General features: G+C 38.7%; 1 protein-coding gene across 2 annotated transcripts in view; it reads right to left on the bottom strand.

Annotated features, from left to right (window-relative positions):
* Positions 1-495: 495 nt before the first annotated feature.
* ccdc149 (coiled-coil domain containing 149) overlaps positions 496-17,935 on the bottom strand; it is a 109,697-nt gene continuing 92,257 nt past the window's right edge. For both annotated transcript variants that reach the window (XM_062982171.1, XM_062982172.1), the window contains 2 exons: positions 12,290-12,394; positions 496-1,613 (listed from right to left, as the gene is read on the bottom strand). In XM_062982171.1, the coding sequence (XP_062838241.1) occupies positions 1,033-1,613; positions 12,290-12,394 (686 nt within the window). In that variant the 3' untranslated portion in view covers positions 496-1,032. The remainder of the gene's footprint in view (positions 1,614-12,289; positions 12,395-17,935) is intronic.

A 17,935-nucleotide genomic window follows, 5' to 3' on the forward strand; every position in this document is an offset into this window, starting at 1 on the left:
CTATAGAGCTTGTGAAAAAGAAGGAAAAGGAAAAAAAGATCTTCCTTCAAAAGTGTGCAGTCCAAGCTTAACATTGCTTATATGGAAGCAAAGGAGGCATTCCTGTCTTTAGGTCCCAAAAAGGTTATTCCAACACGGAATCCAACTTCTAGGTTGGATGAACAGTACCTGGTTGCCATGCAAAATATAAACCAAGGCTAGAGGAACCAGTGAACTGCTGAAAGATAAGACTGGAAGTTGTCAAGAGCAGCAGTTGCATATCATATAGAAGCAGAAGACAGGCAGGCAGCCATTTTTAAGGATAAAAGGAGGAGGCAGAAAGAGATGGGGAGGAGAGAGAGAGTTGTTAAACACACATGGTTAAGAGCTTTAGAACATATCTCGTCAGTGTCACTTAGGTTAACATATATACTTGAACTGTTGTACTTGTTGGGATAATCTCATTCAAATGCAGGAGATGGGGAGAGAAAAAACTGACCTGGTCAGGGCTATGTATACAGAACAACCAGCTACAGCTGAGGCCATTTATTATTTAGTGTTAAGCCCACTCTGCTATCAAAAAACCCCAAACCAATGAGAAACAAGCAAAATAGCTCACTGGCATCTTTATATATTATTGTTGCTGATTCAATCTGCTTAATCAGACTTACCACTCCTCCCCTGTTCCTGACATTTCAGCCTCTCAAGATGCACTCAAGCAGGCACTATGCCAAAAATACACATACTAAAGAGACAGAGATATAACTGACATGATAAAGCATAATGATGGGGTGTCGGGTCCCATTACTCTCAATTATGTCACTCTATCGAGTAATGTTAATCACAGCAAATAGCAGAGGGAAGAACTCTGAAAGCCATCATGATCATTCTGCTCCTTTCAAATTTTTATCTAGGATCAGCTCGTTTTTTATATATATACCAGAGTTGGCGGGGCAAACATTTTCATTGGTATATATATATTTAAAAAACAAAACAAAAATTTGATGGGAAAAGTTTGAAGCTTGAGAAAAAGTTCCTTGATGGTTAAAACAATCACAGTGAATCCAGAGCAAGAGGACTGTCACTTAGTTCCAGTGCTTCAGAGCTATCGTCTGGGGTGTTACTTAAGTCTGGAACCACAGGAGTGATTTTTTCATCATTGTCAATGGACCTTGTGCCATCATTTTCATCCTTTTTGTCATCAATGTTTTCAGTGACAGTTTCCAAGTCTTCTGCTTCTTCTGCCTCAGGTTGGTTCTCATGTGTATGTTCATTCTCCAGGTTGGATGGTTCTGTGGAGTCATAGGGAGGAGGACTGGATGAAGGAGATTCACCTTCAGAGAAGCTGCTGAGCTCTGGCTGACTTGCTGTCTGGCTCTCTGTGAGACATTCTTCTCTGCTCCCTTTTTGTTCTGCAGCTGCCTGTTCTTCTGTCAACTCAATGATTTCATTCCCAAACCCATTTACATCATCGTCCTCTGAAGGAAATTGCGGTAATGGTGGATGAAAATGATTGTCTTTGTTACTGTTGTTTGGGTTTGTTTGGGAATCCTCAGAAACTGCAACCGCTTCCTCCAGAAATGTTTGTTTTGTTTCAGTAGTACAGAAGTCCTCCAGTTCTCTTGTGTGATGTCCTAGAAGGGAAAAAGAGGGAAGTGTCAGATTGGTATGGGCAGAAGCTACAGCTGAACATACATAAAATAGATGAAAATGATCTTCTGGCATATGCTGAGGAAGAACATTCCTTTCAGGAATGCCCAATTGAGAACCACCTGAAGGAAGCCAAAGAAGGTTTTATCCCAGTTACATCACTGGGAGGGTATGGTCCAAACCAGGTGATATCGCCAGAGAGAGCAACAACAAGCATGAGGGTTTGGAGCAGTGGTTCTCAACCTGGGGTCCCCAGATGTTTTTGGCCTGCAGCTCCCAGAAATCCCAGCCAGTTTACCAGCTGTTAGGATTTCTAGGAGGCCAAAAATATCTGGGGACCCCAGATTGAGAACCACTGGTTTGGAGAGAGGTGTGCAAGGACAGAAAGAGAGCAATGCACACACTCATGCACAATCTTAGGATGCAAGACGGGTGAGAGGGGTATGGATATTTGGAGATTCTACTAAATGTAGTCTAGTATGGGAAGAGTTCCATAATGTTGACACCATGAGATACAGCACTGGGTGACATCAAGCCTAGTGATATCACTGTTTTATCCACAAGGATTGGAAATACAGTAGAGTCTCACTTATCCAAGCCTCGCTTATCCAAGCTTCTGGATTATCCAAGCCATTTTTGTAGTCAATGTTTTCAATATATCATGATATTTTGGTGCTAAATTCGTAAATACAGCAATTACAACATAATATTACTGCATATTGAACTACTTTTTCTGTCAAATTTGTAGTAAAACATGATGTTTTGGTGCTTAATTTGTAAAATCATTACCTAATTTGATGTTTAATAGGCTTTTCCTTAATCCCTCCTTATTATCCAAGATATTCGCTTATCCAAGCCTCTTCCAGCCCGTTTAGCTTGGATAAGTGAGACTCTACTGTATATGCAAAACTCCCTTCTTCTGATAAGACACAGGAGTCCAATAAAAACGTAACTTATTCATGCTTTCTTTCATATTGTTGCCTTTGAAAATACAGTTACTCAGAGTAAATCAGGTTAGAGTTTTCTATTCTACTCTATGAATTGGTCCAAATATATGGTTTATTATGCCTAAAACATATGTTGTGCCTATACACTAGTGAGTGCTTCCTTCAGGATCAGAATACAGTTCCATAGCCTGATACATACAGTAGAGTCTCACTTATCCAATATAAACGGGCCGGCAGAATGCTGGATAAACGAATATGTTGGATAATAAGGAGAGATTAAGAGAAAGCCTATTAAACATCAAAATAGGTTATGATTTTACAAATTAAGCACCAAAACATCATATTATACAACAAATTTGACAGAAAAAGTAGTTCATTACACATTAATGCTATGTAGTAATTACTGTATTTACAAATTTAGCACCAAGATATCATGATATATTGAAAACATTGACTACAAAAATGCATCGGATAATCCAGAACGTTGGATAAGTGAGACTCTACTGTACTTAGTAATTATAGTATGAGTTTCTGAGATCAAATACAATGGACAACTGCTGTTTCTCTAGTTCTTTGGGATTTTAAATTGTGATGTGAATGGAGAGGAGGAAGAATGAAGAAGAGGGAGAGGTTGGGCACATTGTTTTCAGTCAATTGTCGTTTATTAGGGCAATGCCGTCACATCTGATACCTGACACATATTCGAACTGTGTATTTTCCATTCAGTCTACTTAAATGCAACTTTCATGTTACTGACAATGATACAGTAGGGTGCTGAAAAATATTCCGGGAACCATGTGTACAGGGACATATGAGTTTGTTAATCACCACAAAAAAATTGTGATAAGGCGAGGACATTGCTGGCGAAGACAAGAGTAGCTTGTCCTCGCCAACTCAGCTCTTGGACACAAACATTATCCGAGTAGCATGGAATGAAGCAGCAAGAAAGAGACTCTTGCAACACTGCTAATGTAAAAAGTGACCCTTAAACTGAGTGTGTAGGATGAAGCCTGAGAACAAAATCTAAGCTCAATCCAACTCACTTGAATCCACATGACACTATTTTAAAATTACACCGAGTCTGGAGGCAGCCTGAAGCCACAGCTAAGATGCACAAACCCCATGGGTATTAATTAGTATGACAGCCATTAACGATTAGTTTTCTGTTATTTGGGGGCATATGAAACTGGAGGAAAGGCTAAGAAAATGTAAAAAAAAAAATAGGGGGTCAGAAAGATACCAAAAAATTAAGGAAAAAGAAGTTTTTATTTCCCACTGGAAACATTAAGTGCAATACATTAATACTTCATGCATATTTAATAAATACTATGTGAAGAACAGCAAAATGGCAGTGCAATCAGGTGCCCACAAGTATATATTTTGGATATTCACTCTCTATATGAAGGGCTTTGTTTCTGCAATGGCTTATTGTTAATTTCTCATGAGAAGGTAAGTCCAAGTGATGTTTCTATCATTAAGAAGGCCCATGGGGTACTGCATAATAACAGGAGCAAATCTGCATCTCTCACTCCTGCCCCATGTTGACCATTTGTAAGTGGAAAGCGAAGAAATCAGAGAACATCTACGCAGCCCTGCAATGCAGTTTATCTGCATTGAATTGCATCATATGAATTTACATTGATCGTATAATGAAGTTTCAAACTGCATTATATGGCAGTGTAGATGGGCCCTGTGTTTCATACATGGGAAAAGTCAGCTTCATTAGATCCAGATAGGTTTGTGCTTCATATATCCAATGATGAATGTGAAATATGCTTTCGCATCAAACTTTGAGTTGGCATACCCTTCTCTATCCCCATAGCTAGTCCTGATATCTGAAGCTGAGAATAAGGATCCCGCACCTATGGAGACAGTTCAGGAGATTTTATCAGCCTTTTGTGTTCTCATATACCGTACAGATATAAATATTCTTGTGGACACAGTTTGGGCCTTGTCCTACCTAACAGTCTCAGAAAGCCGATTCCTGCAAGCAACACCTTTCCTGGACCCTTGTAGCACCATTTATCAACAATATTACATAAAATCTGACAGAAGGATTAAGTTCTATATTTTGGCTATACGAGTCACGGAAAAGGGAGCATCTCTGAACACCAATGTATACATAAACTGGATCCATTTCATGATCTTACTGCTGTACAGCTTTGTAATAATCAACTATGGTGTACCAATTTAAGATCTTAGACTCTAGTATTGATATTTTTATTCTTTAGACTGTAATTATTAGATCAGGCCTTATCTTAAGGTGTTAATCACTGGGTATTGAACCTAGAACTTTCTACTATACCCATATTTTATAATCTCACCAGGGCTGTTATCACCAGTCCAAACTTTTATAGTGGATGTACACCCAGAAATTGATCATCCCCCCCATTAAATTTGTGAAGATGTTTATAACAACTGCCATCAATTTGTAAAGATGCAAACCACCAAAGACTCAGGGAGGATACCTTTTACTTTAAAGGGTAGCGTAACTTGGTTTAGAATATATGTGACAGAGGCTTAGATGTTGGAAGAACAATAACAAGTTTATTCAGGCACAAAGCTTAGTGGTTACAATGATGTTTCTCACATAGAGGTATTCTTATTAACAGTTACAATATTAGAATGAGATGAATTAAATTCTCTAAAGTGTCACTTCTTTTACTCAAAGTAGTTAAAACCTATTCCTCTACTCCTTTCCAACTGTTACTTCAAAACTTGGACTATCCAGTGACTTCAAACCACAGTCACAGATTCTCTGTGCCTTACCAGGTCACAGACTACATTAAATAAGTCACCAAATTTATTTTAAAAACCGACTCAAAATGAACAATTGAGCCTCCTTGATCCCATCAACCTGGAATCAATCTTCCCTGCGCCTCCTCAGAGCACAGACTGACTCTCTTTTTTAAACTCTGCACTTCTTCAACTAAACGGCAATTGGCTCCGCCTACTTCTCCATGGCAACCAGCCTCTGAGTGCTGAAATGCAATAACTGTAATACTTACCCTTTTAAAACATAAACACACAATTAAACATAACATCTGTAAACCAAAAATTCATACTTCATTACAAAATTAGTGATAAAAATAGATGTAGAGCAACCCAGATTGCGAAATAAATACCCATTGGACCTAGTCTTTGCGGGGCCTAGACAGCTCAAGGGGCCTGAGCCTTTGAGAGTTAAGTTACTCAATGGACCAATATTGGTAACTTGTAGAGACAAGATCCTCAAAGGTACTGCAGACCCAATAGAGGGTTATCAGCAAATTATTACCTCCCTGCAGATCCATGCAGAACCTGCCAAAACCTACAAGCCAGGTAAGGGAAGCTGGTTCAATGCAGAATGTAGGGGTCTAAAAAAGGTCCTATCCCAGTCTATCAGAGCAGCCAATAAAAACGGGACTGAACACACTTATAAAAGTTTGAGTGAAAAACATCCACAATATAAGACCCTCTTAAAAAGAAAGAAATTTGAATATAACAGGCAAAACTGGATAAAGCTGGCCTTGGCAGTTAAGCAAAGGGATGAGGTTAAATTCTGGAATATGGTGCACTCAGGGTTAAGGCCCTTGCAACCTCATCTGGACTCTCAAATTGCAGCTTATACATGGCAAACATATTTTGAGGAAATATTTAGTGGCCCAGAACCTGCCGAGGAAGTGCCTAGAATCATTGATGCCCCTGATTAGCCACCAGTTTCTAGAGAGGAAAATGAAGATTTACTTCAAAAATTAAAAACAGGAAAAGGCCCTGGAGAAGATGTGCTCCTGCCTGAATTGTTTAAATCTAACATAAGTCTGTTTTCCCCATTTATAGGCCTTCTATTGCTTTCACTTACCCATTGTACCTCCCTTGCCACCCAGCTACTATATTCCAAATTTGAGTTCTAGATTCAGAATAGTAAAGGTAAAGATTTTCCCTAGACGTTAAGTCTAGCCGTGTCTGACTCACTGAACAAGATATGGATAAAATATAGAAACAGGATGTTCCCCAAAACCCCACTGTGGTTAGCGCCTCTAGAAATAATATTGAAGGAACAACGAGGAAAACTGAACTGGCCAACATATAAGGTCATGGTTATAAGACAGGATAATGATTACCTTTTAAGATCACAAGAAGAATTACAGAAATTATCCCCGCAAATAACATGGCTACACTACAGACAAATAAAGGAGCAATTCAACAAAGATAAACAGAAAGGTTTCATGAATTTGGATTCGGACTGGGAAAAATTTCTGAACTCGGAAAATAAGTTGATCACAAAAATATACAAAAAATTACTGGAATGGGATACTGAAACTGAACATGTAAAGACATGTATGACTCAGTGGGCAAGGGATATAGGAAGACCAATCCTATACAAAGAATGGGAAAAGTTATGGGGGAAAAATATGAAATTTAATTACGCCTCGGATCTTAGAGAAAACCAGTTCAAAATGATATAGATGGTACATAACTCCGAAAAAATTAGGTCACTACAAGAAAGATAAACGAACGAAATGCTGGAAATGCCAGGAGAAAGAGGGAAATTTTTTCCACATGTGGTGGACATGTACTAAAACGAAGAAATATTGGACAGAAATACACAAAGAATCCCGGAAAATATTGAAAAAAGACTTACCATTTAGACCAGAATTATATCTGTTAGGGGTGACTAACACGAACTTAGGAAAAAATGAAGAAAAGATCTTAAATTATTTAGTCACGGGGGCCAGAATTGTTTTTGCAAGAATCTGGAGATCAAACCAAGTACCTACAACAGACCAGTGGCTGATAAAGATAAGTGATATAAAGAATATGGACAAGCTGACATTCCTAATGAAGAAACAACAAGGAAACCCAATAAAAGAAACGGATTGGTCAAATTTCGAGGAATACATAAGACAAAGAATGCTAGAATCAGAGGAAAAGAAATAGAGATTAGAGCTCTTGGAAGAGGAAAAAGGAAACACCCATAATTGAGCAGGACACTCGTCATAAGAGGAATGGTCATCTGATGATGAAATCTGCAGAGTTAAACAAATGAAGAATACACACTCTTAAATCATTCCACCTCACACACACCCCTTTCTATACTCTCCTCTCCCCCCTCTTGCATGAAGTACCCCCTCCCTAACCACCCTCCCCTTACCAGTACATCCCCCTTCCCCAAAATGTGATTTTCCCCCAGTTTTTAAGCACTGTATTAAAAGATCTCAATAAAAATACATTTAAAAAAAAGAGCGGAACCTATTGATCTACTCACATTTGCATGTTTTCAAACTGCTAGGTTGGCAGAAGCTGGGGCTAACAGAGGGAGCTCACTCCTCTTCCCAGATTCGAACCAGTGACAGTAAGCTGCTGTGACACTAGGGGCTCAGATTCAGAATAGCTTGTGTAAACTAAACATTATGCAAAAAATATTTTCATATTATAAAATGCTGATTTTCTAATTGCCTTACAAAAAAGTTTTGATATACCGGTATACTGAAAAACTTGGCTGTAGGTCATTCAAACACATCACAAAACACAGTGCACTTTCATAAAAGATACAGGATTGCCAGTAAAGCACCTTATCCTACCACTAAGGTGTGGAGAAAGCAGCTTGCCTACTTGTTAATTTGATGGCATAATCAGGCCCAGAGCCTGCTAGATAATTGAGGTTACCCTTCTTGCAATATTTTATGACAGTATGGTTAATAGACCTCTTCAAATTAAGCTTATTTTGTATCAGAGAAGAAAAGAAAATCAGCTGACCAAGTTCATGGAACTAAATCAGCCCTGCAGTCAGATTTTATCTGACACTGTGATAGATTTTAAAAAAAAAAAATCAAAGAAAAGTCATGTTCTAATTATTATGAAGAACTGGTAGAAACTGTAGGCTATGTATCCGAGCTGTCTGAGTAAGAACTACAAAGGAAACTCAAATTTGTATTCACTTTAAAGTGTAATACCTACTGCTGGAGGGTACACATAGGAATGTTCTTTAAAAGGCCAAGTGTCCAATACCAAAAAAGGAATAATCTATGAGTTACATAACGGAAAGTCTACTCTATCATAATCCAGTCAAGCTGATCAAGTTGTAATCTCTGTTCTTTAGAGTTGGTTCTTTGCTTTGCCTGTCTTGGGGTCAAGTGAAATCACCTGAAACAGCATTACTCAGCCAAACCGGCACTGGCAGAGTTTTATAATTGTAAGATTTCTTTGGAACTGGTTTTTTTGGAGGTGGGGAGGGAATGTCAGATGTTTGTGGTTCATTTGGAGAGGGAGAAACTCAAGGGGCATTCATAATTCTCCCCAAGGGGCGACATGAGGCCCATAGACCACATAATTCCAACCCCTAATGTAAAGAATAAGATCATGGAAGATGAAGAGCAAAACGGGGGTTAATATTCTATATCTGTAAGCAAAGGTGGATTCTACATCCATGTGCTCCCCCTGCTTTTCAATAAATCTCAATTCTTGTGTATCTTCTAGATAATATATGCTTTGGGTCCAACCTATCTTTGAGACCGCATCTCCTTCTATTAACTGGCATTGGCATTGAGGTCTGATAGGGAGGCCCTTCCTTCTATCCCACCACTGTTTCAAATATGGTTGGTGGGGATGAGAGAGGGCCTTCTCGGTGGTGGTTCCCCGGCTCTGGAATGCCCTCCGTAGATAGATCAGATTAGCCCCTTCGCTACAAGCCTTCCGTTCCAGCTTAAAAACATGGCTTTTTAAGCAAGCCTTTGATCTTACAAAGGTTTTTAAGGATTTGTCCAAGGACTTACTGTGGGCATCACATCAGCACTGGGCTATGTCAATTGAAACAACTTGTTTTTATTTGCAGCTATGACTGCATTTTATGAATTTTAATGTTTTGCATTGTAATTATGTATGTGTGTGGTTGTAATTTTGTGGGTTTTATCATTTCATATTTATGTATTATCTATATGTGGCACTTCGCTGTATTTTGTTGGCCACCCTGAGTCCCTTTGGGGAGATGGTGGTGGGGTAGAAATAAAATTTATTACTATTATTTTATTATAATGCTATAGATTACACAAGACTTGTGCAAGAGAACTGGGAAAAGAAAAGGGCAAGCATTGACACTGATACATATCTGTTCCCAGATGGGTTCATTCTTTTCCTCCACCCACTTGTGGTTTGAGAATCCTAAATATTCTTCATGTAGTGGAAATTTCTAAACAAACAAACAAACAAATAAATAAATATTGCATTTTGAGTTTTAACCTCCTGTTTTCCAACCAGTTCTCCTCTACACATGTGTATATATTGGAGCCTCCGGTGGCCAAGGGGATAAAAGCCTTGTGACTTGAAGGTTGTGTTGCTGACCTGAAAGCTGCCAGGTTCGAATCCCACCCGGGGAGAATGCGGATGAGCTCCCTCTATCAGCTCCAGCTCCATGCAGGGACATGAGAGAAGCCTCCCACAAGGATGGTAAAAACATCAAAAACATCCAGGCATCCCCTGGGCAAAGTCCTTGCAGACGGCCAATTCTCTCACTCCAGAAGCAACTCTGGTTGCTCCTGACACGAAAAAAAAGTGTATATATTAAGCCACACGTACACACATGTAGCTGTGTACAAAAAAACCTCCTCAAATGAACTATATCTTTCATGGCTTTGGGGAAATTTTAAAAAGAATATTTATTAATATTGTGATTTATTTGTGTGTGTGTGTGTGTGTGTGTGTGTGTGTGTACACACACACACACACACACAAGTATATATGGAATACAGGTAGCATCAAATCAATACATTTATTCCAATTTGAACGGACAATGAAAATAATTGTTTCTACGACAATTGCTGTTGAGTTGAAATAAAGCTAGACAGTAGCCTACAAAGGCACTTGTGACCAGGAAAGCCCTTTAAAGAAACACAGTGCATATTTATTTTCTACCATGCTGAGAAGTGATAGCTATATGGTTTGATCCAGAAGAACATGGCCATCTACTGTCACCTGTTAAAATTAGTTGGCACTGAATTGTACAGTCTGCTGACTTCAAAAAAGACTATCAGGATTCCATCTTCCCTCTGCAAAGATACTCTTAGGAAACACAAAGACCTCTGGAAAACAGTAGCACGCTCAAGTACTTTAATTTTGCTCTCTCAATTGTAAATTGGGAAAGATATTTCCACTTGGATCTTTAGGACATGAAGACCCTCTTTCCATAATAAGCTACTTAGCATGAAGCCAGGCATAAAACCACTGTCTCCCTTACTGGCAATTACATGAAACCAGAATAATTAAGGTGGAGAGAGGTCAAGTACTGTTTAAAGCGCCAACAATCTTTGTAAAATCAGAACACTTTTTTCAATTTTTCAGAAATTGTTCATAGGTAGTGCCTTGAGAGCCTGGGTGTATAATGGTTGCAGTGTTGGATTAGGACTCTGGAGACCAGGATCCAAATCCCACTGGGTTACCTAGGAAAAGTCACTCTTTCTTAGCCTCAGAGGAAAGCAAAGACAAACATCCTCTGATCAAATCATGCCAAGACAATCCTGTGATAGGATTCCCTTAGGACAGAGTATCTACTCTTCAGCATGTTAGAAAACGAGGTTTTCTTGGCTATAGTGGAGGAGCCTGTCCTGGATGAGGAACACACATGAGATATCTCCAAGAAGGAGGCAGTTTCTCAAACACAAGATGTAGACATTTGAACAAAGTGACATAAAGAATTAGAAGAACCAGTGATCATTCTGTGAGTCTGGAGTTACAGAATGTATTTGACATTCTCTCCATTATAAGTAAGGATGAGGAACACAAGAGCAACAGTGTCAGTCCCCAGAGAATGGACCTTGGTGGCCTTGCAAATTTGGTAGATGAAGGGAATGTAGAATGTGGATGTAGGGTATCTTGATTTCAGTAAGATCTTTGACAAAGTACCCCATGACATTTTTGCGAACAGACTAGTAAAATATGAGCAATAGACAATGCTACTGTTACTGGGATTTGCAATTGGTTGAGTGGCCAAACCCAAAAGATTTTCACCAATGACTCTTCCTCATCCTGAAGAGAAGTGATGAGTGAGCTGTCACAGAGTTCTCTCCTAGACCCAGTGGTATAAATTATTGAATAGAGGCCATGCAATTTGCAGATGATAGTAGTTTTCATATGACAGCAAATTAGGAAGGGTAGTAAATATCTTGGAAGGCAGGATCCGCATTCAAAATTATCTTAAAACTAAGAGGTAACATGAAACTAATGTTTGAATATTTGAAAGGATGTCACATGGAAGAGGAAGCAAGCTTTTTATCCTAGAAACTAGGATATGGAACAATGGATTCAAATTACAGGAAAATACATTCCAGTTAAACATTAGGAAGAACTCCCTGATAGTAACAGCTGTTCAGCAGTATAATAGGCTGCTTCAGAATGCGATGGAGTTGCCTTCTCCAGAAGTTTTACAACAAAGCGGTGGTTTTTCAACCTGTGGGTCCCCAGATGTTTTGGCCTTCAATTCCCAGAAACCCTAACAGCTGGTGAAATGGCTGGAATTTCTGGAAGTTGTAGGCCAAAATCCCTGGGGACTCACAGGTTGAGAACCACTGCAACAAAGCCTAGGTGGCCATAGGATGGACTGGATGATCCTTGTGGTCCCTTCCAACTTTATGAATCTACTTTTCCTTTTCTAAAATCTACTTAAACATTCAGAAATAGTGGAAGAATGTACTCACTTGACAACATCTTCCACACATTCTTCCATGACCCCATGTGCTTACCTTCTTTCTTCTGTTGAGACTTCTCAGTAACAGTTAGCAATGGTGACTGAGATCTCTGGATAATGGGAAGGGTAGGATCACTGAATGTTATGGTATCTTTGCCACCTGCAAATTCAAGGACACAGAAACTTAACAAAACAACAGAGACATGCTTGTTTAATGCACTATTTTTTTCTATTAAATCAAAAGACTTCAAACATCATGGTTCTGTTGACTCTGTTCTACAGCAAAGAAATGATTACGTTATGATCCCAAAAATGAACCAAAAGACATTCATTAAAAGACACTTCTTTATCATTTCACAAGAAAATGCACACATAGTGAATGTTTAGATATACCATATATACTCGAGTATAAGCTGACCTGAATATAAGCCGAGGCACCTAATTTTACCACAAAAAAACTGGGAAAACATTGACTCCAGTATAAGCCGAATGTGGTAAATTTCAGAAATAAAAATAGAGACCAATAAAATTACATTAATTGAGGCATCAGTAGGTTAAATGTTTTTGAATATTTACATATGGCTCAAATTTAAGATAAGACTGTCCAACTCTGATCAAATTATTGTTCTCATCTTCTTCAATGTAAATGTGCTTATTTATCCTTTTAATAATAATAGAGTAAAATAATACATGTGATAATAATAATAATAAATACAGGAAAATAATACATGTAATAATAAATAGAGTAAAATAATACATGCAATAATAATAATAATAAGATCAGAGTGAAATAATAAATGTGTTAATAATAATAAAAATAGAGTAAAATAAATGTAATAGTAGCAACATTAATAGAGAAAAATAATAAATGTAATAATACCAATAATAATAGAGAAAAATAATAAATGTACCATATATTCTCGAGTATAAGCTGACCCAAATATAAACCAACCAGGACCCTCACCCGAGTATAAGCCAAGGGGGCTTTTTCAGTCTTAAAAAAGGGCTGAAAAACTAGGCTTATACTCGAGTATATACAGTAATTCAGTCATATCAGAATTAATTAAAGTATGTATAGACTATAGCTTAGGTCTAAAAGCTAACACAGATTTAAAAAAAAAAAAATTAGGTGTCAGGAACACACACTGATATTCAAAATTGACCCTTTACTGTCTCAGTCTTGCCCTTATAACTGAACTTTGTTCAATAAGACCACATTGGGGAGGTATTTATTTGCCTCATCTCTCCAGTAAGAATTGTATCCAAACCATAGAAAAGGGGAACAGATATTCAAATCGTTTTATGAGTAAAAGGAATGAAGTTGAGGACCAAATTTAATATCTCAGTTCTTCTACCTAAAGTTCTGCATTCTAATTTCGTTTCTAAAGTGATTCCCATATATTTTCCTCAAAATATTTTAAAGATGGCTGCAAGAGATATTTCCTAAATTATCTGTGGATAATTTTTCATTTGACAGGGTAAACTTTATAAAAACTCTGAAAGGTAGGCCTGTAGTATAACATTTTAATGTAAAATATTTTGTAAAATAGTGAGCATAACCTGCTCTGTCGAAAGAGTCCTTGTGGTGCAGTGGGTTAAACTCTTGTACTGCTGAACTGCTGACCTGAAGGCTGGCAGTTTGAATCTGCGGGATGGGGTGAGCTCCTGCTATTAGCCCTAGCTCCTGCCAACCTAGCAGTTCAAAAACATGCAAATGTGAGTATATAAATAGGTACTGCTTTGGCAGGAAAGGCATAAAGACGCTCCAAGCAGTCATGCCGGTCCCATGATCAGGAGGTGACAACACATGTTCCTTGGCCTGAAAATGGAGAAGAGTATCTCCCCCAGAGCCAGAGATGAGCACCGCCTCCAAAGCCGGAAATGAAAGGAGAAGCCTTTGCCTTTGTCTGTATCTGTATGTCTCACTGTATTATAACAAGGCATTGAATGTTTGCCCGTATCTGTTTATACTATAATCCGCTCTGAGTCCCCACGGAGAGAAGGGCGGAATATAAATAAAGTGTTATTATTATTCACAGAACATTAGAATAAAATAGAAACTTTTATAAGAGCATCTGGACTGAAAAAGGTCTACTGTAACAGCTATTTCAGCCAAACATTTGAGATTCTTACTTTATCAGGAATTACAAAAATCACTTTAGAAGACTATAGATGTCTGAGAACTGCAAGCTGGAGAGACAAACTAAAGCAGCGGGTGCAGTGCATTAGGGTATGAATATAAGCTATGGAATGCAGATACAAATCTTGCACTGACTATGAAGGCAGGCAAACAATCCCTCTCAACCTGTATTCTCTCATTGTCATCATAAGAATAGAGGTCCTGGATTATTTGAGATAACGAGGGTCCAAGAAAAGCAGTCTTAAAAAATCAAGTATTACTACATTACTGCCGCAGCCCAATTTTTCAGAAATCCAATAAGTGAGAAATAGTACCTGCATACTTTCTTTGTTCCTCTTTTTTGTGGGATACTTCTTTAGGGTTTTTTTTTTTTAGCAAACCCTTCAAGTTAAAAACATGCACACTGAGGATCTCTCTACAATAATCACCACCACAAAGACAAAGACCCATTGATATTTAAATGGTACCTATAATTAGTAATGCATACAACCCTACGTGTATACACTTCCTGCCTCTAGCTCGAAACATCCTAAATGAGCCATTTATTCCGTTCATATTGACATTTGTCCTCTGAGAATCAGCTCCCCGGCTCATTTCAAAAGGGAAAAAACAAACAAACAAAAACCCTCATCATGAGTCACTTCTGAAAACACAGCCATAAGCCTTCTAGTAGAGAAACAATTATGTCTCTATAGAGTGTTTATCAAAATGGCCCTGTAGGCACTCGCATTGGAGACGTCAAGAATGCTGATGCTAATGGATTTCTGGAAATGTCAATATTAAAATTGAAGCCTATTCTTGCCCCAGATCTAATAACTCCTTCTATTTGCAGCTATCAACATAATCAAATTAGGACTGTAAGAGAGGAGATTCCATGGACATTTCATAAAATGAAGAAATTACAGACCTGCCCCAAACCTGTATTCATTGATTGAAATTTCCCTTGACATGTGGAAAATCAGTAAGAAATGAAGGGTGGGGTGAAAGATGGAATGTTTTTAAAAAATAGAAACAATAAGCAGAGGGCAATGTGTTTTTGGCAACTTATGGACATAATGGTGTTACACTGAAACTCATGGGATGTACTAGCCCTCCAGATGCACCTTTCATCTGCCTCCATTATGACAAACAATTACACTATGTAACACTATTTTTGTTCCTGGGTTATAAATGTCATTTCCTAATATGTTCTATCATAAAAACATGGGAAAAGTTTATTAAACTGCAAAAACTTTTTGCACCACATTTTGCTATAGTTTGTCAATGAATATCTCGAGTCTCAACTAATTCAACATAGTTTGTGGCAGCCACTATATTTCTGGAGTAAAACTACTTTCAAAGTAAGTGCCACACAATTTATTTATTTATTTATTTACAGCATTTATATTCCGCCCTTCTCACCTCGAAGGGGACTCGAAGGGGACCTACATTACACATATAGGCAAACATTCAATGCCTTTTAACATAGAACAAAGACAAACAAACATAGGCTCCGAGTGGGCCTCGAACTCATGACCTCCTGGTCAAAGTGATTCACCGCAGCGATTCATTGCAGCTGCTTTCCAGCCTGCGCCAGAGCCCGAGCAGAAAACAATACTTTCAAACTAGGAACAGATATTTTCCCCCAAATGTTGTTAACATAGTGTTATAGATAGTGGGAGCTGTACCCTGATAACATCTGAAGGTTGAGGTTCTCTACTCTTGAAATCAAGCCCTGCGATTGGAGCACAATCACAAATTTTAGAAACAAATGTTAGAAATCATGCACTGGGCAGAGGGATATTGGAGACATTTAGGCCAGAGAAGCATTCAGTGAGAAGAGAGTTACATATCCTCTTTCATAACCTACTTCTCTGTTCAAAAGACATCCCCTTGAAGCTTCTTTCTTTTTTGAGGAAGAAAAACCTTGTTTCTGTCAAAAGTATTTTCAGGTAATACTAGTGTTTCTTAATATATCAGATATGGAAGACCGGAAGATATGGAAGACCTCTCACAACGAACCAGGGACCAGCATTATATTTGTGCCCATTGACTATTATTTTTATTTCATACAAAACAAGATTAGCACATAGCAAACAAGATCACTATGCTGGCGTTTGTATTGGATCCCACATCGGACACTTCTCAAGGGTCTAGGACTATGTGATGTATCAGCGAATAATGTGTGCAGATCCGAATAGGGTGGCCTTTTTGCAATTGACAGATGGAGATTTTGTCAGCTCCAATTGTTTTTAAATGTTGGCCAAGGTCTTTAGGTATTGCACCCAGTGTGCTGATCACCACTGGGACCACCTTTACTGGCTTGTGCCAGAGTTTGTGCAGTTTGATATTGTTGTTGTTGTTGTTGTTATGTTTATTTATCTTGCTTTTTTTCTCCATAGGTAAGGTAAAGGTTTCCCCTGACGTTAAGTCCAGTCATGTCTGACTCTGGGGGTTGGTGCTCATCTCCATTTCTAAGCCAAAGAGCTGGCGTTGTCCGTAGACACCTCCAAGGTCATGTGGCCGGCATGACTGCATGGCACGCCCTTACCTTCTTGCCGGAGCGGTATCTATTGATCTACTCACATTGGCATGTTTTCAAACTGCTAGGTTGGCAGGAGCTGGAGCTAACAGCGGCCGCTCCCGCCACTCCCGGGGTTTGAACCTGGGACCTTTCGGTCTGCAAGTTCAGCAGCTCAGAGCTTTAACGCACTTCGCCACCAGGGCTCCATAGTGAGATTCAAAGTGGCTAACATTAAAAGCATTACAATACAATTTAAAATATACAAATATTAAAATAGTATTAAACATCATTAGTATTAAAAACAATTTAGATTAAATCCATACAACTCTTTCTTTCCTGAAAACTCTCAAGGGAACAGCATTAAATGGTTCAGGAAACAGGGCCATTTCAAATAGCACTACTCTAGTATTATCTCAGTACATCCAAGCTGAGTTCAAAAGTATGATATAGGAAGCTCCTCTCCCACAACGCCTTATGCCTCCTCTCCTTCACTTCTGTCTACTCATTGCAGTGTGAAGTATGAAAGCCGGCACAATGAAGCTGTTTCTTGCCATGCCATGATACTGACGGAAACCCATCCTGTAACTGTCCAGGGTTAGTGTTTCCCCTTCCTGAGGGTGCACAATGGGCAGCTGTGGATGGTCTTTTAGCAAGGATAACTTGCTCTGGCATCAAAAGACTCACTTTCCATGAGCCTGGAAAAGTTCCCCTTTTTACACATTGTTATTGTTAGGTGCTGCCAAGTTGGCTTTGCCTTAAGATTACCCTTTTGAATGAGAACGTACAACAGCCTTCCCCCTCTATTTTCTTTGCTGTGGAGCTGCTTCTGGCCTTTGTGAATGCCCAAGCAGGAGTATGATGGCAACAGTCACTGGCCACGTAAGACAGCACAGTCCACAAAATGACTCTTGAATTATCCACAAACCATATCTAAATCCCTCTTTAAAGATTTAAAGATGGGCTTAAAGCCAACCTTAAAAACTGTGGCATAGACACTGAGAACTGGGAAGCCCTGGCCCTTAAGCGCTCTAATTGGAGGTCAGCTGTGACCAGCAGTG

Source organism: Anolis carolinensis, chromosome 5 (assembly GCF_035594765.1).
Source record: "Anolis carolinensis isolate JA03-04 chromosome 5, rAnoCar3.1.pri, whole genome shotgun sequence".
Classification (NCBI taxonomy): Eukaryota; Metazoa; Chordata; class Lepidosauria; order Squamata; family Dactyloidae; genus Anolis; species Anolis carolinensis.